Raw genomic sequence first — 26,551 nt, 5'->3', positions numbered from 1 at the left:
GATGATGATCATCTTTGAGAGACTAAACTCCCTTAAAACCACGACTGTACTTTGTACCGTCTGTTACGATTCTAGTAAAGTATGCCATCTACATACTTGCTGTCCTTTAGATTCTTTCATTTCAGTCCAGTGATTGAGTTCATCTTCTCCTGAGCTGTTGAGACCTAAGGAAATCCACCCTATCATCTCTTTTCGTTTCATGCTGCGCTTATTATATACAGACAGTATAAGTGTCACATCTGAAAGCTGAAACAGCGCCACTTGGAAAACGAAGGTTTCTTTATACACTGGATTTGGCTGTCCTCGGCGGATTGAAGTTTTGCATTTGGACATCTCTTGCCCCATCGAGTTCAGCAGTGTTAACTTAACATATGTATCTACAAAATAAATTGTATTTTGGAATGTCAGATATCTTAGAACAAAAGTTTTTGAGACAGAGATATGTACAAGATACAAGGATATGGTGTATACCAGGCTGACTGAACACAGCTTAGTTTAGACATATGCAAAAATGACAAGTAAGCAAAATATTACAAACACACTAACAAATTAACTAGCTTCAGTACTATGTGAATGGGTTAAATTAAAGGTATACCTCATAATCCTTTTCCCATTGACCCCCCTTATTTGTTCTAACAAACAAACTTAAATTGCATTAACATGTAGCAAGCTCCAACTAGCCACAACACTGCAAAGCATACCACTGAATTTTCAGAGAATAAGAATAAACAAAGCGGAATGAAGGCAACTAATGAAGAGAAAAAAAACCAAACATTGATATGCAACGATGATATCAAAACAGACAGAATGAAATGCTTAAGAATAATCTCTGCATGGATGTGGTTTGGGCTTTTCAGTTTTATTTATTTTAAATACCAAATGTAGCAAAGTGCATTCAAAGGTAGAAGTTTACACAACACAAAAACCCTCTTAATTCCTAGGTCCGTAAAGGAATACATTGATACACCTTTAAAGAGAAATAAATGTTTGCATAATTCAAAATGGTTGTTTAAAACATAGCTTGTACAGTGCTCTTAGACGTACATTTAAGAAACTGATGCAAGTAAATGTGGTTAGTACACACTGGCTGGTAGTATTTGGGTATAAGCCCTTATTTTTAAAGCTCTATTTTCATTTGACTAGAAGCAAAAAGCCATGCTCCTGCAGAAGGATGCGCATTTCATGAAGTTAACTGATTTTAAGAAATATAAAACTGTATAAAACAATCTGGTGTTTCATCCTTTATTCCTGTCATATTCATGTTAATCAATAATATTATTAAAGGATTGGAGTTTATGAAAAAAGAAATACGTTGAATATTTTCACTTTGCAGGTACACTGAAATCCCAACATCCATAATCAGAGATAAATGCAACTTTTGCATTAGAGTGCCACAAATTATAAACATTTACTTTTATAAACCAATATGGTAGGCAGCTGTGGATAGCTTTACTGCTGGCAAGTTTTCTTTTGCATGAAAAAGACAACATCCAATTACTTTCTACCTACTCACCTCGGATTATATAAACCTGTCCACCTATCAAGTGTTTTAGACAACAGAACAGTCCGTCTGACAACAGGGGGTGGAAGGCAGTAAAAGAAATAATGACCAGATGTCAATAGTTGGGTGAGAGAGGATCAAAGGTTAAAGTTTAAGAGGAAACACTATTCACTGGAGTGGAGGAACACAAAACCTTAGCAGCATAGATCAGAAAAAGGATCGAACAAAAGGATTGTTGGGTAAAATTTAATGAAATGAAACTTTTGTGCAGTTTTTGTGTAATCTTTAACAAAAATTACACTGCTTACATAATGGGTTATCTTAGCACTAATAGCTACTGGGTTCTAAAGCACACTCAACATAGAAAGAATCATGCAAATGATTAGGTTATAGAAGACTCGGTAAAAATCACTGTATCCTTTTTACCAAACCTTATGCTTTTTCATGCAAACTCCAGCATATTAAGAAAAACTGCACACAGTAATTATAGTTCATATATTACAAGCAATAAAATGAAAATCACTGAACTGAAAACTAAGCTGGTTTTGCCCTTAGCTTTTATAGCTATAGATGTTTGATTGTAATACTTTAGTTTTTGAGTAGTGATGGACTTGGGCACGAGAATGACTCTAAAAATGGTTGAGGGATGCTTACATCTGAAATTCAACTATGGGTCTCTATTTAAAATGTAAAGATCTCACTTGTTAAAATCCATGTATTCATGGATTTGATGTGTGTGTGCATGCATACACAGACATGCATTTAATGTGCAAAAGCTCGTACCCCATTTCAAGACAATTTTAAAGGATACTAACAAGCATCTTTTTTTCAGACAAAATATTAACTGTCACACAGAGAAAGGAAGACACATTCTAACATCAACTGTTAATGCCTGCAGGATTTGGCCTATTTGCCAGTACTCAGTTGCTAAATGAGTTACTATGTAACATATAAATATGCAGCAGAGGAGTATATATTGCCAGGAAGAAGAAATGTAGGACTCAATCCATATTTGCTGCAGAAGCATTTCACAAAAATTGCGTAGGTTCACAACCCCTAGACTACAGAAAGGATTACACGTGGGAAAGAATAATTGCTTCCCTTTCTATCAAGGTTTCTCAAGACCTGAATGAAAACTGACCTGTGCATGTACTTTGCAGCACTCAGGATTTTGGACCACTGACGGTCCAAACAACAAATCCGATCAGAGCATTTCATCATCAACCCTATGTGCCTTAGTTTTCATTTTGTGGAAATGATGGCACAGAGAGAGGCTGGTATGCGTCCACGATGTACCTGACAGGGTGTTATAGAATGGCAGTGGTATGCAGGTCCAGGAGTTTACAAGAAGGTGCTATCACTGCTGTTGGGGAGGGGAGAAGGATGGCACAAAAACAGCTCACAGGAAAAATTTGGATTCCACAATATTCTGTCCACGGTCTTACCAGACCCAGAAAGCGCATTAGTTTCCAGCTTTCTAGAAACAACAGAACTCCAAACCCACATTTGCTTAAACAGAAATGGACTATTATTATTATTGTTATGAATATCAAAACTTCCCCCTGTCCTTCACAGGGGATGATGAAAGGTAACACACAAGATCTTCCCTCCAAAACGATTAGACAGAACGTGGTATTACAGGGCTGTGTGCCATGTTCTATGCTGCTTTCTTGCAATCTGAAACAGATTTTTGACCCCAGTGACACACGCAACTGTCAGCTAGACAGCATGCCCACAAAGCACATTTGGGGAATTAATACAGCAGGGAATGAACATAGCTGTCTTCAAAACAAGTACTGAACCCCCATCTAACTTGCATATTCTAAATATTAACAAAAACTTGGCTTTCACTAGAGATTCCAGAAAGACAAGCATAAGCCACCTACTGTTTTTTGCTTTAAGGGAACACATGGTCCCTTCTCTCCAAGTCCTCTCTCCATTTATTCCTTTCCCCACCCCAGTGTCCTTGGGCTCTCTTGGCTTTCCCTATCTATTTCTATGCTTTGTCTCCAAATAAGTGATTCTGGGGCAGCTACCTCATCATGTAAAGGTATTAGAGATTCTTCTTCCGCCTTCCTTCTGTGGCCATGTTAACAAAGTCCGGCTCCATCCATGTGAAAAGTATAGAGAAAGCAAAGCAGAGTATGGCTGAGCCAAATGTAATTAATGAATGGAATAAAACATAGGTCAAGAAAGAAAGATAAGAGTATCATTCTCAAGTTGGCTTACTTGAAGATACTCTGAAGATAAAGTGAGATGTGCAAACCACTTAAAAAATGTTGGCAGCCTGCTATGTAATCTAGCAGTGCCAGATAATCTGCTAGTGCCATACAAATCTGGGGATTAAGAAACAGAAAGAGGGGCTAAAACCTGAGCCTCCAGACAAAATTCAAGAGGAACAGGTAGGTATGTCTGGCTACAACTTCTGTAAATCAGACTTGTCATCTAAAGAACAACAAAAAAAAATTTTTAAAAAGTTCATTACTGAACTTTCTCATGCCATACCAAAGAATTACAGACAGTAAAAACATTCTGTGTGACATTCCATTTGGCTTCAATTTAGAAGTATATAAAGGTCACAGATATTTCAGACAAACGTATTTTTGAAGAAATGCTTGAACACACAGTTCAAGTCCTTTCCAATGGCGAACATTCCTTCTGCACAGTAAACATGCCAAAGGTCTCTCTTTTTTTCTCTGTTGTCTTCACTGATGTTCCCAAGTTACATATACTACTGCCACATATACACAGGCACATAAGCAATTAAAGATTGTAGTATCAACCCCTCTAGGAAAAGAAATAACTGTGCAGAGTGTATTAGCTGGCATGTACTTTCTCTTTAAACAGTAACTTTTTATTCTTGGCCTGTGATGTGAGGCATTAGTAATTTAGCAATTAATCATTATGATAAAGGTAATTTATTAGTCAGTCATCATGAAAAATTAAAACAGTCTTGTCAACTTACAATTAATATTTTGAATTTTAGATTTTTGCTATTTCCCAACTGACTAGAAATATAAAACATGAAACAGATTAGTTGATGATTGCTCTATTCCATTTTGATTGGGTAAGACTAAATGATAGGATTGAAGTCCTTGCTACTGAGAGCCCCACCAGTACAGAAGCATTAGGATGAAAAAAGATTTTCACTCACTGGGTGGTCTGTTCGCTGCCAAGTTTTTGAAGTGGCTGCCTTTTATGACTTCTGCTGATAATCTTCCAGTTGTAGCGTTATAAAGGAGGCCAACGAGGATTTCTGGAGCCGAGCCATGTACCAGAGACTGACAAGAGGAGGTACTTTCACTGCAGGACACTTCTGACATGCTCATTTGAGAGTCACAACCCTATAAAACACATAAAATGTTCTATGTATTTTATGGAATGATGTTACTGGCAAGTCAATTTTTAGAATATTGCATGGAAAGTTAGGAAAGCAACTTACTGACAGTAACAGAAATTCCATTCAATCACCCAATAAGAAACGTACATCCTTAATATATATTCAGTTCGCATACGTTAGAGGTAACAAAGACTAAAGCGATCTGGAATCAAAATAATTCTTAATCTTCTGTTCTTGTTGCTTCATAATTCAGGAGAAATAATAGCAGAAGATGAAGAGCAACTTTTATGGTCCCTATTCACTTCAATTGCTAAGATAAGACCTGTAACATAATTTGTCAGTATCCTGGAGAACATTAAACCTTGGATCTTTTACTTTCCAAAAATGGAACACACTAGTGGAACTTTGAAGATAACAAAATGCATGAAATTCTTATTCATCCTTTGTAAAGGTTATTCTCTAGACTGAGAATTTATGGGTAGCAAAATAACAGAACACATGCAAATATAAAAATGCACTCTGTCTAGAATAAATTAGCTTACAAGGACTTTAATTGATCCAGGGATACAAAATTGCAATAGACCCTTTGTCTTGGGTGGGAAAGGAAGAATGTCATCCCACAGCTCAACAAGTGATACTTTAATTTCCATCCTGCAAGGTTCCAAAAAATTAAGCTCTCTCATGCATTCTCACTACATCACATCTTTGATGGGAGCTTCTAATACTTATTTTTATCATTTTAACCCCTCATTATCTGCCTTAAAAAAAAAAATCTTTATGCTGTCATGCTGATCATACCATAGTTGTTCCTACTTTCATTTCTTGCTTTCATGCACTGTTACGTAGAGTTGTACCACTGAAAAAAGAAACTGGCCAAATCTAGCCAACAGCACAGCAATTCACTTGGTAGCCAAGAAGAGACTTCTGAATTATCAGTACATCCCTTTATAATGCTCTCAGAGAAAATGTAAATTGGATCCACAGATTTTTCAAATACGGCTTGACTCATTTGGGAATCTGGCAGCACTCTTTCAAGAAGTCATGATGATTTTGTGAAGCTAATTCTTCCAGATTCCAAATGTCTCTATCATCTCCAGCAACAGCTGACATGGTCGCAAGATCCATCCTAAAACCTAGGTAGCACAAACCCTCATCAAAATAAAAGTTAACTTTATAAGCAAGTAACTTAGTCTGATGTATAAAGCCCAAATGCATTACAGAATCTCAAATTATAGAAGATGTGATACCTACAAGAAGATACTATGAACCTAAAATAATACCCTTCATATTGACATTTTAACTTGTTCTTCTCAACAGAACGTTTCCAAGAAGTCTGGCAGAAGTTTCAAGTAGCAATCCAGTTCCTCATTATTAAACATTCACTGTTGTTAGCAAATGTAGTCTTACTACTAAAGAAGGACCTCAACAAAATTCCGTGACTTCCATTCCCCAAGCTGCAAATTCTGAATTTTAAATCTTTGGTTATTTCTCCAAAAGTTCTTTATCTAATTCCAGGAATAAATTTCAGATGGGTTGCAAATTGTAAATTGCTGAAAATGAATTACAAGTATACATTCTCTGATTCTTGGCACTCACAAACCAGGAAACATTTGATTCCTCACTTCAACAGTAGAATACAAAATGGAAAGTTTAAAACTTGATTCAGCAGTCACAGTATACACTGCACACTTGAAAGTCTCAGCCTATCACAGCTGCAGCTATTACTTAAGTTTTCTGGTCTTTCAAAATTGTAACACATTGACCCTATGGTGCTTATTCATCATCTTATTTTGTTGGACTAGGAATTTAACCACAGTCAACCTGACGCTGTTCAAAGCTTAGGTCTCAAATTTGATTGTGATCATGCTGCAAGTCCACAAAAAAGACAACACAAAGCAAGCAGCTCCCTCCCAAACCCTCAAAGGGCTTTGACATCTGTACTGGTGATGATAGCATTTTTTCCTAATTCTGACTTATTTGTACAGTTTACTGATGTTCTAATAGGGACTCAGTCTAAATCAGTTTATGACAGAGTTAAACTGACCACAGTGGGTATCAGAATAACATTTAAAATGCTAGAAATAGCAAATAGTAAACGAGTGATGACTGAGTGGGAATGAGTCCTGAAGCACCTTGCAAGGGAAGTAGCTTCTGTGTGATGTAACAGAGATGGGGGAAACAACTGAAAAATTAAACAAATGTGATATTACAAAGTTACTTAAGGATGGGCTAGAAATACCATTCCTTTACAGCAGAATCCCAAGTGGATGCGAGAAGGACAAGACTGCGTTTCTCAAGGCCAGAGAAAAGATCTCACCAGCTGAACAGTGGGATGAAAAGACCTAGGTGACACATCAGATCTGTAAGTAGATGGAAATGCAACTAAATGTCTGTACCTTAGAACTGTTGCACAGAAATAATTGGTAGATGTAGCCTTGGTGAAAATCTGAAGACAGGGTGTAACTTAAATGTTTTGCTACAATAATTTCTAACACAAAATATTTTGCTTATTGTTTTGAGACAGGTGGCAGGCTTGGAAAAAAAAAAAGCATGTTGTTTAATCCTTAGTGTATAACAAACTTATGAATCTCCTTCCTACAAAAGTTGTGGTGACAGAAATTAAAAGACATTATAAAGCAACCAAATTCACTGATGAAACAATCTAAATAATACATTGTTTTCCGTTTCACATGAAAAAAAGACTCCAACACATTTTGTTTCATGCCAAACCAAACCTATTTTAAAAAATACTCTGCTTTTCAGTTATGAACTGGAAAATCCTAATATAAAAGAAAGACGTTAAGAAGAAAAATGAAGCAGTGAGGTGTGAAGTAGATTAGAAGAAACACTGATGTTACTGGGTAAAAATGGGGTTAAACAACATCAAGTTTAATTAAAGTATAATTTGTGTCTACGATAAGGGAGAAAACAGAGAATTTGGGGCAAGCAGGTAAAAGACATGAGAAAAGGGGAAGGTGAGGTATTTTCTCAGTTTTCTTTTGAAAGAAAAATCTTATGAGGAAGAGAAGAAGAAACAGGAATCGGGGAAGGCAAAGAGACAGTGGAGATCAACAGGGCTCAGAACAAAAACTGAAGAAAGACTTTTCATTGCAGGACAAAGTTAAAATCAGGGATACTGAGTATTATTTGATGTCTTCTCAAAAATGTATTTTGGCACAGAGTTTATTGCTCATGTTGTAGAAATCCATTAATTGTTTTAAGTAAGGTATTCCATGATAATGACATCTGTTGGTAAGTAACCTGACTTTGTGTTACATCTGTAAGCTGCACTAGAATTGAAAGTAACAGTTTTTCAAGTCTCTGTTTAGCTGGTTTTTTTCTGTTTACATAGTCAAAATTGAAGAATAGTGCTAATAAACTCATCAAGAAAAAAGCAAGACAGAAAGTTACATTTTTACCTGCTCAAAATAGAAGCTTCATGACCACATGCCAAATTGTAAAATATTAACACTGAAATTGCTAATTGGTACAACATGAGTATAAACTTGGCTACAACAAAGCTTTCATCTCATGACAACATTGCAGTGCTACCAGATGCTTTTCATCTCCATACAGATCTGGATTCAATCTATCTGTAGGCCACTTTGATACTTTAGTTTCACTGTGGGAAACGTAATATTTAGACCAAAAGTTATTATTTGTTTGAAATAATCTGTCTGTGTAAGTTTATTTTTATCACTCTTCCCTCTCTTCCTCTATAAACACTGGGTGTATTTTAATATGCAGGGGAAAAAAAGGACTAAGGTTCCATAATAGCAAAAGGCTTTCAAGGTCAGTGAAGCGCCAGAATAGCCTAGTAAGAACTGTTGTAAAATCTTAACTGTAGATCTTTAAGAATTTAGATGAACTGTCAAGGTATTGATGATATGGCCACAGTGCAAGGAGCTGTCTCTTGAGGTTGTCTCCAGGATATTAATGCTAAATCTCTAACCTATTTTTGTCAATTTAGCCATAAGAAAAACATATTATTAACAGTAAACACAAGCAAAAAAAAATTAGGTTAAGTCTATTCCAAATATTTGGTTCAAAGGTCTGCCTTAATACAGTAAATTACAAATTGTCAGCTTTTCAATTTTATAACACAGAGCTTTGCACAAAGGCCCTAAACCTTTCCCATGTACACCACAGGACAGTGCTTTATTACAAAGTCAGGCGTTTTTCATTTGATCAACACTTACAAGAGTCACTGCTTTTCACTGCATTATAAGAGTAATATGTGTTATATAGTCTGTAAAAAATTAATTACTAATTCTCTAAATTATTGATGACTTCTTTGCATATATTATCTAGGGAAGAAACATTTTCTAATAAATATATAATAAAAACATTCCTATTAAGCAGTGTTTGTATTTCACATGTTCCTATTGTACAAAAGACAGCAATCGAAAAAAAGCCCACTCTTTTTTCCATAGTGCCAATGGAAGTCAGTGCATACAATGCATGGTGTCAGACCTGAACCCCTAACAAGTATTTTCAACAATCACCTTCTCTGCTCTCTGACAACATAGAGAATCCTCTATTTGCAACAATGACAATATATGTAAAATGCATTTATTTGTCTTCCTTCACCATAATTCCATGGAAACAGGACATTTGTTACTTACATATTCATCTCCTACTGTTATTTTTTTATACCCTTAAGTTCTGCTTATAAATTCTGCTCTTAAGCCAACTGGAGTTAATCACAGGGAATAATGTGGCCATGCTCTGAGGGCAGTTAGAAGTTCATTACAGGTTAAAATCATGCTTCTGTAGGCTTATGAAACAAGAACATCTGATTCTCTTGGCTTTTCAAAATATACACAGGAAAGATGAAACCTTGCTGACAATCCTTCAGCAACAAAAATCTGATTCACAGCATGTTACTTGTCAAAATGTCTCTCTCAAATTTTAAATGTTAATGTTATACCACTAATCTCTTAAAGAACTTTTTTGCATGTTTCTTTCTTCTACTTTTGTATCAATACAACTGAGAGGTTAGGGAAGGAAATTTGAATCCTAGTAGGCAAAAGAGGGAACTGAATCCAGGACTCCAACATTTTAGATAAAAGTATTCCTCTCTCTTAATCACCAGCCTAGTGCTGAACCCTGAAGCTACTGTTCCACTTTGAGGTAAAAGCTTGCTGAGGTGATGAGAGCACCCAGGTACCAAACAGCTCTTAGCCTGGAGCCCATCCCCTACTTCTGCTCTGAGAGCCAGAGAGGAGAGAACTGAACCTAGAGGCTCCACATCCCTCATTAGTGGCTTAAGCACTTTATAAAAACACATCTCAAAGCTAAAATACTTCTGAAAAATATCAAGATCATTCCTGTGAAAAAGAACTTAAACCACCTGAAGAACTCAGTCCTGAAAACAGAGGGATGTAAAATAATTAAGACTGTCAAAGAATGGAGCTTTATAATTTTGAATTCTGGCATCTAAATCCCATTTATATGCTACACTGGACACTTTGATGCTTTTGTGGAGATGTTTTCCACAGTTCCTCATCACTTCTGTTTCCGTTTCCCCTAACTCATGGAAGGACTGTGAGGATCGATATACTTGAAAAAAGGAAGTCCTCAAAAATACGATACTCATAACAAAACAGTTCCTTAAACTAAACCATTGATACTCTTTTTGTTTACTAATACCTGTAGGAAGTATCAAGGGTTTTTTTCTTAAGGTGAAACCCAAGTACTACATGATGCTGATGACAATATTAAATGTTTGAAATAATAAGATTATTATTACTATGATGATTAATAATAATAGCATCTAGAAAGAATGTTTCAAAATAACAATTAAATGAAGAAGCAAGCACCAAAAGGTTTTTTGTTTTAAAGGTTTCTTTCTGTACTGTATACCATTGCCATTTTGGGGCTTTGGCTTCATGCACCTCAAAGTTTAGGAGAGCATCGTTATTTAAGTCAGGTAATTATTTGGGTTTTTTTGCTTAATAACTGAAGCTAGTTCCAATGAAGTATAATGTTCATTTTTATTTATGTACTTATACTTTACCGTACATATCTAAGTCAACTTAAATCACAATCATAAAACTAAATATTCTAATAATATTTCCATTATGTAACTGGATTTTAGGAAACAAAACATACATATTTTGGGTAGAATGGAATGCTTTAAAGGCTACCAGGATTTCCTATCCACAAATTCCAATTTAAAAATCTTTAGGAAATAAATACATTCAACATTAATGGCATTCTTCAAATCAAATATGGAATTGTTTTGACGATTAAACTACACAGAAAAAACTTCTGGATGCAGAATTTAAAAAAACATCATTGTCTCACAGATGAAACACTGGAAAATGGAGATCAAATGAAAAAATAATTTTCTTGTTCACTACAGTCAAAACCTTAAACATTCTATGCACAGCTTTAATTTATCATAGCCACTAAAACGTACAGAGCTACAAAACTTCCTTAGCTACATGATGATAAAATTATTAAATCTGCCAAAGAAAACATTAATTCTCTACAGAAAATAAAACATTTTAAGTTTTCTATAACCTTTATTTGTTTGCATTTAAATTGCACCTTTGGCTTCCTTGCCACATTACGAAAGGACACCTAGTTGTTCCATAGATTTAATGGGCCTGAAATCTGCATAGCAAACCCGAGCAACAGTGGAGGCAATTGGAAATGAAGGCACAATGGAATTTACAGCATTTACAAAAGTGCTCTGTTTTTACTTTGCAAAAGCCTAGCAGCTTTTTATACAGCCATAGGCGAGAGGAGGAAAAAAGGCAGGAGGCCTTTCATTATTGAATCCTGTTTTCTGAGATAAGAAACATAGCATAAAGAAACATTCAAGATGTTTGTGCTAGCATTTTAGTTAAGAACATATGACACAAAATACAGACATTTTACCTGCACTCCTGAGGAAGCTACACTAACAGCTCCTACCCAGACTCACTCACACCTCCCCCTCCCTTTATACCCTGTGAAACTTGTAAGACCACGGAAATGTTACTGTGGGACAGCTTCCAGACCACAGGCTTCTTTAAATTATAATGCTCTGTCCAGATGGAGTTACTCTCTATGCTCACTGGGGACATCAATGGCAAATAATTTAATTTTTCTCTTTTCGCTCTTGATTATACTCTTTCAAACTGGGAAAAGAGAAAAAGATACAGTGAGCAAACAGTAAGCTTAATTTATGAGTAGGCAATCTACGGACTAGTATTTGATTGCACATTCATGCAATTATTTTCTACAATGAACAAATCCGTAACATTTAAGGTATGTTTATAATGCATTTGTCAGTTAAACTACTTGTGATTCAGAGTCCATCCAGCTCTAATTAAGTCTGCTAGTGGTACCCCTTTTGATTTGTTTGGGTCATGTTTAATCTCATGATCTGAGGATCACCAGGTGTTTGCAGTTGGAAGGGATCTGCTTCAGTTTTTAGAGCGATCATACACACCACAAAGAAGTGCAAGAGGTGGAGAGAAGATGGATTCTCTTGAGGCCAGCTGACAGCTGATTAAGCCCAACAGAAGGACAGGAGCTGTGAAAGATGCAGCTCAAGGTCAGACAATATAAGTGCTAAGCCCGACAAGAGGCTAACACGCTAAGAATAAAAGGATCCCTTGCTAAAGGCACCCTATAAACAGAAATGTTTATCTGATACCAAACACAGGCTGCTTGAATATACAAAAGAAGTGATTACTTGGAGATCCTCAAGTCTGAAATGAAGGATGCTAATAAAGAATACTTACATTATACTGCAAAGCCCAGGAGAAGAAGAATCATCCAGTAAGAAAACCAAAAACTAAAATTGAAAGTTCCACAAACAGGTATGTTATAAATTTGCAGACTAGGTAACCTCGTCTGTGCAATATCTCTGATTAGGGTTTCCCCCAATGGAAATAAATTGGAGGAAACCAGTGCACATGCTTTTGCTGAAGGGTGTTCAAACCTGCAAATAGAAACTCTGTTTTTCCTTTTTTTTTTCCCTTGAAAGACAGCAACAAAAGTGAGAACATGTTTGGATGTATACATACATGCAAACAAGGAAGAATTCAAATTATAAGAAAATGAAATAGTTGGGAAACACAGTAACTCTAAGGGAAACAGAAATTTCACTTGGATTCAAAAGTTACAGAATATATCTCCACTGAAAGAGTTGCTTGAGGAAGATTTAAGCAGCAGCTTGTAGTTTTCAAAAGTGGAAATTTCACACTAGTGACAACTTTGATAATCTTTACTTATAACTCTTTCTGCATAGCTACTTCTGGGATATTTACAGTATGTTTTTACAGTATGATTATTCTCCTTACTGCTCTTTGAAACTGCAGTCCAGGTTGGGAAATCACACTTATGCCACAGAGAATGATGAAGTAGATGAAATTCTCATTTTTCTAGCTTTATATATTGATGAGCTTCCCCCCCGCCATTTTATTTTTTTAAAGATAATCAGAACTAGACATACAATTCAAGACAATGTGCTTGTCACTGATGGACTGGTTTTCTGAGGAAATAAGAGTATTGCTCAAGAGGATTACTTTTATTTCATTTAGAACAGTCATTGACAGCCTGCTGTCATTTGACTGGGGGCATTTTAGAGACTGAAAAGCATCATCATACACTCAAAAGAGTAATATTGTGTCTGAAATGTAGTTTCCATTATTTATCAAAGATTGTGGGGATCAAACTGAGTAAACTTTTTCAAGCAACTCGTTGATTAAAGGCAAAAGATACCAGTTTCTAACTGTTATTTTATTCAGTGCACAAAACTTAAGGTAGAGAGACGATGTACAATTCTGGCTATGTGACCAACTGAGGAATTTGACAAATAGATTAAATTCTTTACATTGCTGACATCAAAGAATTCTCCCAGTATCCTCCATTCAGGGTCATGGTAATAGGTCTAATTACCAAAGTAGGAACTTGTCTCTCACCTGGAGATCACAAGGTAGTTGAAAGTTAATGTTAAATTCAAGTTCCATTTTTTGCTAATGTGTTGGAGAAAGCCCTGGTGTTATGCTGGCATGTTTTTTAAACCTCCAAATACCTGAAGACCAAGTGCACTTCGTTAACTCTGCCATGGCAGTGGCATATACATTGAGAATGCTTTGACTAGCAGCATTAGTCAGCCTATCTCAGAAACGTTATACAAACACTACTTTGATAGCATTTTTATTAGCTCTATTATAATAGAATTTCTGGGTTGGAAGGGACCTTTTAAGGTTATCTAATCCAAATCCCCTGCAACGAGCAGGGACATCTTCAAGTAGATCAGGTTGCTCTCTCCCATATTTTGAGGGATGGTGTGTCTACCACCTCTCTGGGCAACCTGTGCCAGGGTTTCACCACCCTCATCATAAAAACTTTCCTACTTATCTCTAGTCTAAGTCTACCCTCTTTTAGTTCAAAACCGTTACCCCTTGTCCTATCACAACAGGCCCTGCTAAAAAGTCTGTCCCCATCTTTCTTCTAAGCCCCTTTGAAGTACTGTTAAGGCTGCAATAAGGTCTCCCTGGAGCCTTGTCTTCTCCAGGCTAAACAAGCCCAACTCTCTCAGCCTGTCCTCACAGAAGAGGTGTTCCATCCCTCTGGTCATTTTTGCGGCCCTCCTCTGGACCCGCTCCAACAGGTCCATGTCTTTCCTGTGCCGAGGGCTCCAGAGCTGGACGCAATACTCCAGGTGGGGTCTCACCAGAGCAGAGTAGAGGGACAGAGTCACCTCCCCCAACCTGCTGGCCATGCTTCTTTGGATATAGCCCAGGATATCGTTGGTCTTCTGTGCTACGAATGCGCATTACCAGCTCTATGTCCAGCTTTTCATCCACCAGTACCCCCAAGTCCTTCTCAGCAGGGCTGCTCTCAAACCCTTCATCCCCCAGCCTGTACTGATACCAGGGGTTGCCCCAACCCAGGTGCAGGGCCCTTGGCCTTGTTGAACCTCATGAGGTTCACACAGGCCCATTCCTTGAGCTTGTCCAGGTTCCTCTGGATGGTATCCCATCCCTCAGGCGTGTCAACTGTACCACTCAGCTTGGTGTTGTCTGCAAACTTGCTGAGGGTGCACTTGATCCCATGGTCTATGTCATTGATGAAGGTATTAAAGAGCACTGGTCCCAGTACGGACCCACTCATCACCCATCTCCATCTGGACATTGAGCCGTTGACCACTACCCTCTGGCTGCAACCATCCAATCAATTCCTCATCCTCCAAACAGTCCACCCATTAAATCCATATCTCTCCAACTGACAGAGAAGGATGTTATGGGGGACATCCCTGACTATCAGCAATAACTGAAATCTAATTATTCTTCTCCTATCTTATAAAAAAGTCCATCAATAAATGTGAGAAATGCAAATTAATTAAGAAATGTGGTGGATGTACAAGATTCAGCTCAGGGCTCTCACAGCCTCATGAGAAGTCAGAAGCTGAGTTCCAGAGAATTAGGATTTTTCATCTGGAAAAGCTTTATACTTTTTAAAGTACTGATAGAACAGGAATTGCAACCTCAGCTAGCATAGACATGGCAAAACAAACCCTGAAGTGTTGCTTTGTGGAAAGCCTCCTGAACTGATGGATGAGGCCATACGATGGTATAAGCTAGAGCATTCTGATGACAAAGATCCTTCTCTTGATCACAGTGGAGGTAATGAATGATCCATCAAAGGGCTGAAGCACTGAATTTAGGTATACAGTTTAAAACAACTTGCAAGGACTCTTGCCTTTTACTCTGGATTCACTCAAATAACTGGTTATTAATTTATGTACAGGTTGAGGAAACATTCTAGTGTTTCTGGATAGCTCACGTGAGAGGCTTGTTCAATCTGTGACAGAAATAACGATATCACCCTCCACAACAGTAATCAGTTATCAAAAACAAGAAGCACTGGTCAACCATTTTGCTCCTGAGAGGACAGAATGGTTGCAGTCACATGAGACAAAGTTGTGATTGTAAATAAAACGAAAAGTATTGAAAACTATCTAAAAATGGTCTACAAAGTATCAAGGTTATTCTATATGGGACTGAAACAGTCTCAAAGTCTCAATGCCTACGCCAGTGCTTCTTGGATGAATAGACTAATTGCATGCCAAAATTTGCCATGAATGATTAGACATATTTACATAAGAAAAAATCAGGAGCTAATAGCACTAATTTGGAAAGCCAATTAATTTTTAGCTGTGACAACTGAACTTATCTAGTGGGAGGTTCTTATCATCTGGTCAGATTCTATTTGATTTTTCGAAACTCATATCTGTCAGAACAGTGCAGACACACTGTTGGTTTTAGAGCACAGTAGCCACAGTTGTCTTTGGATTCTCCCTGCACTCTCATATCCTGATGAGACCCGATAAGAAACAGCCATGGTTTAGCAGTTATCTTCTCAGCTGTCAGAAGCAGTGCTTGGGGAGCGCCACACAAGTTGAGGTAGCCATGACCTAGAGAAGACAACGGCTGCTGCTTGCTGATACTGCCATGAAACGTTGCACAACCAGCCAAACACAGGGAGTCCACTTCATTTCATAGAATCATTTGCCAAGTACTGTCAGGTTCTTCTGCAGCCTCAGTAACATGATCACCACTTTCCAACCACCTAGTAATTTTTTTCAAAGAAACTGCAGGAATTATCTTTCTTATTGTGCCAAAGGACTAATTCTGATCTTCCATGTTTTACACCACTAACTCAAATGAATTCGGCAAGCTATTCCTGAGATAAGAATGTGCTCAGTGTTTAAAGATAATTGCTCCTTACTCTGATGGACATAATTTTTACAAGCTAATTGAAAGCATTTTCACACCATCACATAGGAACTGATCCTTTTAGGTAGAATTCTAGTTAAATAAAACATTATAAATGAAATCTTTTAAAGTCTTTTCCTAAACAAGTCTTAGTAATTTATGTGTTAGCTGTTTTAAAGTATAATACTGGTAGCTACTATTCAGTAATGACATGTTTATACATATGGGTTTAAGTATTTACCCTTCCAAATACTTTTCTGAATAGACCATGCCATATGAACACAGTAGTAAAGTCACCAGCAGGTCTAAAATATTAGGATTTGCACAAAACCTGGCAGCTCAATTCCATAATGGCCAAGAATTCCCAAGAAATATTCCCAAAAATAAATAATTCTTTTTCTGAGACACTTATAAACACAGAAACATCCATTAGGAAGAATACTGAACATATGCCACACATAAAGGGCAACATGTAATTAATGCCTTAACCACAACGCATAAACAAACGTGAACTAGATTATTAACCACTGTCCTCAAAGTGGAGAAAGCACACCTGTGTGTGTGTAAAAGTGAGCATTTTTATACTTTGTATGCATTAATGCCTTCACTCAAAAAAATTGTAATTAAAATAATTCTCGATACTCTGGATATTTATAGTAAAGATATACAAAATAATCCTGTAAGCATGTATGATTGCCCACACCATCCATTCTTTGTTATAGGGATCACATCTGGGAGTTCAATGTTAGAAACGGAAAATGTTATGGAAAGAAGAAAAAGAAATCTAATTCTCCACAGCAAACATCTTGTAATTGACAGTACATAATGAATGATTACTAGATTTGCTTAGCACGAACAGGAAAAGGTATGTTTTGGTTGTCTAAATTGTACTTCCAGAATCAATTAAAAAAGAAAAAAACCCTCATGATTTTTGTTATTATTCTACACCAAAAAGCAACCTATGAGATGGTGAAGGGATTACACTTGGTTTTTTTGATCTTTTTGAAAGATATTTCACTCAATAAACTGCTTATATGTTTTTATAATTACATCACATCAGAGGCTGTTGTTCACTGTCAGGAAAATCTCTTTGGGTAAGAAGAATGAAGAGATACTAAAAACAGGTCCACAGGGATTTCCTGAAGAAAAATAAACAACATCACAATAGATTCTAAACTCCAAGGCGGTTGAAGAAAAAATTGTCTACTATTGTAGATTAAAAGGAAAATTTCTCTAAAAGGATCTTCCTAAGCAAACTATATCAGTCAAAACAGTGTGTAGACCTGCTATTAACATTTGATGGAATGGCCACTTTCTTTGAAATCTGAAAAGCATAGTCTTGGTAACGGTGACAACAGCACTCTGGCTATCCCATATTGGTTCTGTTGCTTCTTCCTCACTCAAACCTACAGTGAACTTAGAAGGAAGGGTGTGATAAATAAGGGGGCTGAGGATACTGTGTGAAGAGGAATTCCCTGTTACATGGGAGAACTGCAGCAACACAGGACTGTTAAAAGACAAACAGCAATAGGACTGTGGATAATAGCAGCTAATTCAAGACATTATATGCAATGTAGAAAGGTGAGCAACAGGGTGGAATCTTGGGGGAGGAAGATAGTTTATATTTGTAAATGTGAAGCCAAGTGTAGCTTTGAAACCTAAGGAACATACCAGTATCATGTACTCACCATGACTTGCACTTGTCCACCTTTTAACAACAACCAGAGCATTGCAGCAGGTGCCACTCATGTGAGCATGCCACTTTGAACTTGCTGGTCTACCTTTAACCGGATTCCTTTGTGAATAGCTTTAAGGTATAACTGAAAAAATACTAAACTTCACAGGATATAAACTGTTCTTATACAATCAGAAGGCAGATGATTAGCTAATGAAATACATTAATACAATAGCAGGCACAGATGGAAGCAAATAAAATACTTTTCCGCAGAAGAGATTAGCATAGATGTTTCAATGGATTAGGAAGTTTCAGTGACAGAAGGTATATTTAAGATATAAAATCCATATAATGAGAAGCAGTGGAAAAAATAGGGCAACTGTCATCTGTCTAAGAAATATCTTCATAAAAAAGCTGTCAAATATAAACACTTCACAGCAACAAAACACTCTGCAGCTGAACAAGGCAAATTTAATTCAGAATTTACAATGTACCTCATCATGGATTTTATAATTACAAAAACCCCTGAACAGCTGGATCTCTCCAAATTGAAACAACACTTACCTTCTCCCCTTAAATAACCCCTGCCTGTCATTTATGATTAGTTGGACATGAAGATTGTTGTTGGTTTATTCTAGCAAAAGGACAGTTGAGAAGGAATATGACCAATGCATGTAAATAGACGCAGAGGCAAACACCTGAGAAAGGTAAGAACTAATTAAGCTCAAGGACCATGCTGGCCTAAGAACATATGGTTATAGACTGGTCATGAAGAAATTGGAATTGGTAATGTTGGAAATGAAACAACTGGATGTTTTCAGGTGAGAATTCACAAATGTGTGATCAGGACAACCTGGCTGCCTGCAATAACAAGGGCTTGAACTCAAGTGACCCAGGATGCCGCCCCCTTCCAGTCATACATCCTAAAAACACAATAAATTTTAACAGTCTTGCAAAATAACTGTGTGTTAAATCCTGTAATAAATACACTCACTGAAAAAATATGGTGTAGGCTATAAATAATAATAGAAAAATACCTATAAAATCAGATATGAATGAATTTCCAATGGTTTAAAAACTGATTCGTGTAGTTCAAAAAACCCGTGGATATTCACTCAAGCTATCAAGACTATGAAGGTTCCTTTCCAGCAGCAGGTAGGGCTAAGATAAACCTGCCTAAAGGCCATTACAGCAACAAACTTTGGAAGACAATTTCACTTCCTACCAATAGTCCTTGTTCCTTCCCCCCAAAAATAAGGAGAAGAGTAAAATGCAGATATGGCATCCCTTACCATCACAGAAAATAAATAACAATCTTATCTTTGATGCCTTCTGGAATTTTTTTTTACTCTTCCTGCCACAAAAGCTCAAGAAAATAATACAGAAGAATAACCAATGCACTTATAGGGTATACCAATCAATCAAAAGCCTGGCCCATTCATTGGCCTCTTTCACTGACTTTGGTAAATTTTATACCAGAACCTACAGAAAACACACACAAACTTACGAAATATGTTTAGCGTATTCAGTGTTTTGTTTCATGGAGTGCTTTTTTCCTAGCTGTGAAACTAGCAACCTCTGCATTAGGAAAGTTCACACTAGGTAAGTGAACCATTTCATCCTTGGAACAGTCTGATTTGTACTTCTTAAGGAATCATAAAAAAGCTGTTCTATTGTCAATTGATCCTCCATCAGATCTAAGTTTTAGTCTCAGCTTTTACTAATTCTAATTAATATAATTTTAGCCATTAAATACAATGGCATTTTATTTTGAGTGCCTTTTGTAATAGTCACATTCCACAGAAATGCCATTTCAATTGATCCAAACTTTTTTTGAAAACGCAGAACAAATTAGCTGCATTGTTTCACCTGAAAAAAACTTTTCCTTTCTTTCCCTTCTCATCTTCTTTTGCTTTTATTGACAGTTTAGAAAAAACATAAAACACATACAATGTTTAAATAAGGATGCCCTTGCTAAATCACCTTTCTCTTTCACCCAAAAGTCCATTATTTAGCACATATACAGCTCTTAAGCAATGAACATTCAAGCACTCTTAGTCTAGGAAGTTCTGACCACAACACCACAAACATTGTATTTCTGGACAAAAGCATACTTAAATACTTACAAAAAAGAAAAAAGAGATACTGATCACCACCCATACAGTAATCTCCTGTGTTTTTTGATAGTGATACCTACGTTCTCCCTTAATTACTGTTGCTTTTCTTTCTTAAAAATATTAAAGTTAAATTATTTTGGGGGACAAAAAATTTTGTTCAACAGATAAGTAAGGGTTTTTTTCAGCAAACAAAAATCCTTTTCAGTTTGAACTACTTTTCACACTATTTTTCACTTCAGACTGAACCAGAAATCAATTATTTACAATGTTCTAAGCAGAAATTATTAAAATGGCTTTGTGCTCTCAAAATTCCTCTTTCCTATCTTTCTTTCTTGAAGGGAAAATACCTTTTGCAACCAATATTTAATTGGAGGAGGAGATGGAGGGCACTTGTGAGTATAGCTTTTTTCTTTTTTCCTCTCTTTTTTTAAAAAAATTGTCATGCTGTGGGTAGCAGAGTAAAGATTATACTATTAAATGCATGTATATGTATTTGCAGGTATACATATATTCACCACTATATCCCTATATATAGACTGGCAATTTCTAAGTAATTAAAAGGGAAAATATGGGCAGCTTTTGCAGGTGGAAAGTTAATGTACTTACAGAAACTCGAAGGAAATTATCGGTGTGCTAATATGGTGCTATGACTATTGAAAAAAATCAAGCGGATATGATCACTCTATAAATATACACACTATTCTTACAAAATTCAGGACACTGTATATCATTGCATTCTTATCCTGTCTCATTTAATACTCACAGACAGACTGTAAGAAGGTTCCAGTATCACTGGCACTGACATCTTCCCCTGAAGATTCAATTTTGTTAAGTAAAAAATCTTTTCGCCCACAATCCTCTCTTTTTTCATGCGACGTACGCTGTACAGTCTAAAGCGAACTGCGTAATTCCCAATCATCTCAGACTCAACGTGATTAAATTTGAATGTCTCTGTGAAGACAGGGCACGGTCCCCGCTGGATGCTGGTTTTTGCTCTCTGCTTCTTTATAGGGAGAAGAACTAGGTGTACTTGCCACGAGCTTCCACCTGTCCTGCTGTATGTGGGAATGTCTGTGACAGCTGTCACTGTCACCAAAAGCTTCTGTTCCTGTGAGTCATAGTCAAAAGTCACATCCAGTGTGCCATATTTAGCTACTGGCTCAGGATCAAAAGGTTTAGGAAGCTGTGAAGATGATCCTTGAGCTGACATATCCTAAAGAAGAAGAAAAAGCAACTTTTTATTTATTTATTTATTTATTGTATTCTATTATTAAATCTAGCATGGAAATATATGGCTTTCTCTAAGCAACACTTAATGACTATGATCTCTTTCTTCATTTCATAAACAAGGTAATTAAACACCGAAAGCCTGAGGAGATGACTGATTAGCAGCCAAGAAGAAATCAAAAGACTTTACCTGGCCAATACTGCCAAAAGCCAGGAGCCAATCAGACAGAGCTCAGACTAAATTAAGCTGTATTTATGACCTCTTGTTCCGTGCCCCACATGTTAAAGCCCATACACATTTGTTAAGAGATAAAACTACCTTATTTCAGTGCAAGTATTCACACATTTTTATATTAAGATATTATTAGTGCTTTAAGAGCTGGCTAGTGATCGAGAGCACAGTGGGACACCAGCAAAGAATACTGGAATTACAACACCTACTTGCACATGCAGCTCTTGTTGCAGTCCACAAGGGTTCTATAATGTGCCAAAAATGATTATAGCTTTATTAACATAATTTTACTAGAACTGTGTAAGACGTGTCCATTTTGAACACACTTTCTGAACTTGCTGTAAATGCCATCGGTCTTAAAACTGTATTTTAAACTTAGTTTTAAAATTGCCCATTGTCATTTCAAATTTTGAACAAAATATTGATCCTCTGTATTTTTAAAACAGCTAGTTTGATAGTGATACTGAAGCACAAAATACTTACAAGTACAGGTCAACCTACTGTGCATATAATAAATTATTCCAAGTAGGTAAAACAAATGTATTTCCTGTGCATTTCTGTATTATCAAAGATACTCTTGTTCATGTTCAAGCCTTTTGAATTAAAAAAAAGTTCTTATTTTAAACTGGTTGCTACATAGCTATGGGAATTCATTCCTTTGAAACTTCATTCTTCAAGTTGTTAAGTGGCTCTAAAATAAGTTGGCAGTATTCTCTCTATTCATTGGGTATGCTTACATTAATGACTGGTGTGACAAAAAGTGTGAAGAACTAGGATTAGATTTGCTGCAATCTGTTAGGGTTCGAGGACCATATGTACACACAGTGTCTTTACCAGCAATGAAGTTCATACGTATTGTGGTCCTAGCTGATCATCAGGTACATATAGACAGCTAGCTCCTGAAGAATGTTGCATTCACATAGCAGGTAGGCCTTCCGGATGTTGTACCAACACCTCAGGTATGCAACATCATCTTACCAAGAGCTCTACTAAGACAGAAACAGCTGTTGGCACATCAGGAGTGCTCCCTAATATGAACTTTAAAACTTCAGGTAGAGACAAAAGTCAAATTTGTACCAAAAAGAGCTGCTTCTTCACATGACATCACTAATATAGACTTATCCACAGACGTCAGTGCTGTAACTGGTTGTCAAAGACAGTTCAAAGAAATACCATATCAGAAAAAGTAATTTCTTCATATTAAAAATAGACACCGTTACCGTTTATAGCAGAAAAAAGAGGAAAATTAAATGGAACAAATCTTTATACTACCATCACTAATTAAAAAAAAGTCTTTGTAATAATTCTTTTTTCATAAAGACATTTCAGTTTGAAAAGTGTTAAAAGATTTTTTTTTTTTTTAGATTTTTGAAAAATTAAATGGAAGAAAAAGAATTTTTACTACAGTCCTTAGAATATGATGAAGTTTTCTGACTTGCTTAAAAAAAAATTAATTCTTACTGGGAGCTTGTTTGAAATTTAAGATGTCATAAAGGTAACTATAAAGACAAATCTGAAATAGACTGTAATATTTTCTGACAAACAAACTTTTTCTTCCATGAATGAGCTGCAGTATTAGTGTTCATATATCTGTACATTGATCTTTAGGAGAAAAAAAAAAAAAAATCCCTCAAAAGGTTGCACTGCATGATGGCTTCAGAACACTCAACAGTTTTCATTTACCTCTGGACTAAGGACAGCTGTGCTATCACTTGGTACATCCTCCTCGTATCCTTTGTTATGAAAGCTTTCTATTTCATGTCCCGTGCTTCCCTCACTTGGGCACTTATATGAACATCTTGGACTGTTGCTACACTGGGAAAATTCACATTTACTGTCTCCAACTTCAGAAGGTGTACAAGAAAGATGAGGAGAACCACTATCATCCTGGTATGGAGGCGGCTGCAGTTCATCCAGTGGAGGTGTTCTTCTCATCCTCTGAATGCAGTTCACTGAGAATAAGTGAAAATTCTTTACTTACTTTCTGATTATTTACTGTTGAAACAGTTCTGTGGAAAATGTTATGTCCAAATAACTGGACAAAGTATTTAAAATCCATAAATGTCCTTTTTTAATTTACATTTTACATTAGATACAAATACTACTGAAAAATACTTGTTTAAAAATGGAAACAAATGATCTCTCAGATGAAAGACGTAGGGATAAAGCAAAGTATTAAATATATAGTCACAATGGACTGTGTAAACCAGTCAAATATGACATGACAAAAATTCTAGGCTTGAATTTCAGGGATGCTTACCTTGCAAAAACCTTTGGATATCTTAAGTCAGATTCTGTGCAGGTGGAATGTAGACCAACTAAGGAAACAAAATGCACTCCCTAAAGCCATGATATCAAACTTCGGATTAACTCCCACGCTGTTGCTCACCCAGGAAGATATTAAATTAAACTCTGAAGACAAACAAGGCACTAATAAAAGCAGACACAAGCCTTTTCACACAAGTGTACTCTCATCACTGGTGAATTTAACAAGGGAAGCAGTGTCTCAGATTCTTTATTACTTGTTAAAGACAGCTAAAGTGCACATATCCAGTGCCTAGAAGTTATACACTAGGTCCACTCACTAAAGAGAGTGGAAAAAGGACCATGAGCAATCTTGTGCTTGGGATGAATACTTGATGCTGACCATCTTTGCTTCTCACTTACACTAGAGATAGATAGATAGAAATGTGGTTATACATCTCCTCAGAAAATAAACCCAAGATACATGGCTATGGATAAAGAAAGTTAATTCAAAATAATTACATTTCATTTTTTGACCTCATATTTTACTACAGAGCATTACACAGTTGAGTGGAGTTGGGAAAGGACAGCAAGATGTGCAGCAGCTGAAATGAAAGGAATACCAAGGATAGGTAAAACCTGTATCACATTTTGTTTACATCTTCTGTAGAGGTTTTAATGAAGATTTCTATGAGTTAACTTACACACAAAAATTTCAGAGCAAAAATGTTTTCTGGTGTCAGACATACCACATTCACCACAGAGAAAAAAAAAAAAATCTACCAAACAATGAAGTTAATGAAAGTATTAACATTAGAACCATATAAGTTTTGATTTAAGATTCATCTAAGAAACAAACTGATCTTTCCCACATGACAAAGGTGGTACATTTTAGTTTCATCATCAAATTTTTGTATACAGGATTGACCTGCCTGTGCCCCAAATTCTCACCAAGTACATCAACCTTTTAACTGCTTCAGATGTAACTACCAGTTGTTCAACATATCACATAAACAGAGTATACGTAAGAGTCACCCTTTATGTTATAAGGCTGAAAACACAGTAATGTGGCTGTCTTGGGAAACAAACAGTCTTAGAGAAAGGTTTCCTTTAGTTCTCCTTTCCTTTGGAAGTCTGGGCTGCACCCGACTGTGGCACGGAGGAACTTTTCACAGCTTCTGGCATTTGATGTAAGCCCAAATCACCGTGGTTTCGGTGCCCATCGTCCACAGGAAGGAAACCCTGACACGGTGGCTAGAAGGGAGCCCATATGCATTGCAGATCCCCAAAGTTGGGCAATTGAAGGACAGGGACAGGGCAGCTCATTATGGAGTATATCTACTGCACAGATAGGCATAAGCCTCAAGGATAATTGGGGAATGAATGCGGGGCTCTTCTCTATTTCACTGAGCTCCTAATGGAACTTAGCTTTAGCTAAGGCAAATGAGTAATTAAAACAACACCAAGCACTCCTACCAGATGATACCACTGTCAGGAATCCTCTCTTCTCTGATAAACCCATCAGAGACAGCCTACCATTCAGAGTGATTCTAAGTTACTCTTACAAGCACTCATGCAAAAGGTCTTCTGCTGCTAGTGAGCCCTGTGCCACTAACTCTTCAAACTCCAGTCCCACAGGGCTGGAAAGGAAAATGAGCAGGCAGGGCGTCCTATACTTGAAACATAGTCACCAGTCTAGCAGATACATGTAAAACCTTACATAGGACACAGAGTTAAGTGGGACAGTCGGAATCTTGAAATTGCCATAGAGGAATAGTGAGAAAGCTTTATTTGCAAAACATGGAGAGATCTGTGGAAGCACTTTTTTTTTTAATATTAGATAACTTGTGCCCATGACACTACATAGACATAATTTTAGGATCTAAACTGGTATTTTAATCATAATAAAAGAATAGTAAATATCCTTTGACTCTCTACACCATGGAAACAGGACTTCTTTTTCATAATTTCTATAAATAAATATTCTAGCAAATTTAGAGGAACAACATTTCTGTTCATTGTTGCGAAAAGGCAACGAACAAGCCTTAAATGAGACAGTAACCACCATGTAGCTATGACTTAATTTCTTTCTTTTCACTTGTAGCCTAGTCTGCAAGGACTTTTTAACTCCTAGCTTTTGCACATGCTAAAGAAATGAAAGCATGTCCAAGTAACTATCAACATCATTATTGTCTTACATGAGTAAATAAATGACTGTGTGACTCACTTTTTCACTTTGATGAACTCCATTATATATCCCTATGGGAAAACTGCACAGGCTGTGTGACATAAAAGGTACTTTCAATGTAGGCGGGGAAGAAGTGAAAAGAAAATTCTTATTATCCAGCTGTGATTCAAAAAATCTCAGAAAACGCTGAAATATTTGGGCTGGTTTTAACTATTTATTTCTGAAAGTTTAGTTTACCAAACAGAAATAGCATGTAAATTGTTAAAATAACTATTCAGGTTTAAAAATCTAAGGACACCTTTGT

General features: G+C 36.5%; 1 protein-coding gene across 3 annotated transcripts in view; it reads right to left on the bottom strand.

Moving 5' to 3' along the window:
* Positions 1-63: 63 nt before the first annotated feature.
* SYT14 (synaptotagmin 14) overlaps positions 64-26,551 on the bottom strand; it is a gene marked incomplete at both ends in the record, with an annotated part of 60,091 nt that continues 33,603 nt past the window's right edge. For 2 of the 3 annotated variants that reach the window (XM_081998058.1, XM_081998057.1), the window contains 4 exons: positions 64-377; positions 4,656-4,845; positions 21,120-21,569; positions 23,499-23,767. In XM_081998058.1, the coding sequence (XP_081854184.1) occupies positions 64-377; positions 4,656-4,845; positions 21,120-21,569; positions 23,499-23,767 (1,223 nt within the window). Of the gene's footprint in view, positions 378-1,513; positions 1,571-4,655; positions 4,846-21,119; positions 21,570-23,498; positions 23,768-26,551 lie in introns of all 3 variants that reach the window. The other variant, XM_081998059.1, reaches the window with a different exon arrangement.

The sequence above is a fragment of the Phaethon aethereus genome (assembly GCF_964289735.1).
Source record: "Phaethon aethereus genome assembly, chromosome: 3".
In the NCBI taxonomy this organism is placed as follows: Eukaryota; Metazoa; Chordata; class Aves; order Phaethontiformes; family Phaethontidae; genus Phaethon; species Phaethon aethereus.
The sequence above is the reverse complement of the archived record's forward strand: the minus strand, read 5'-3'. Positions and strand labels throughout refer to the sequence as shown.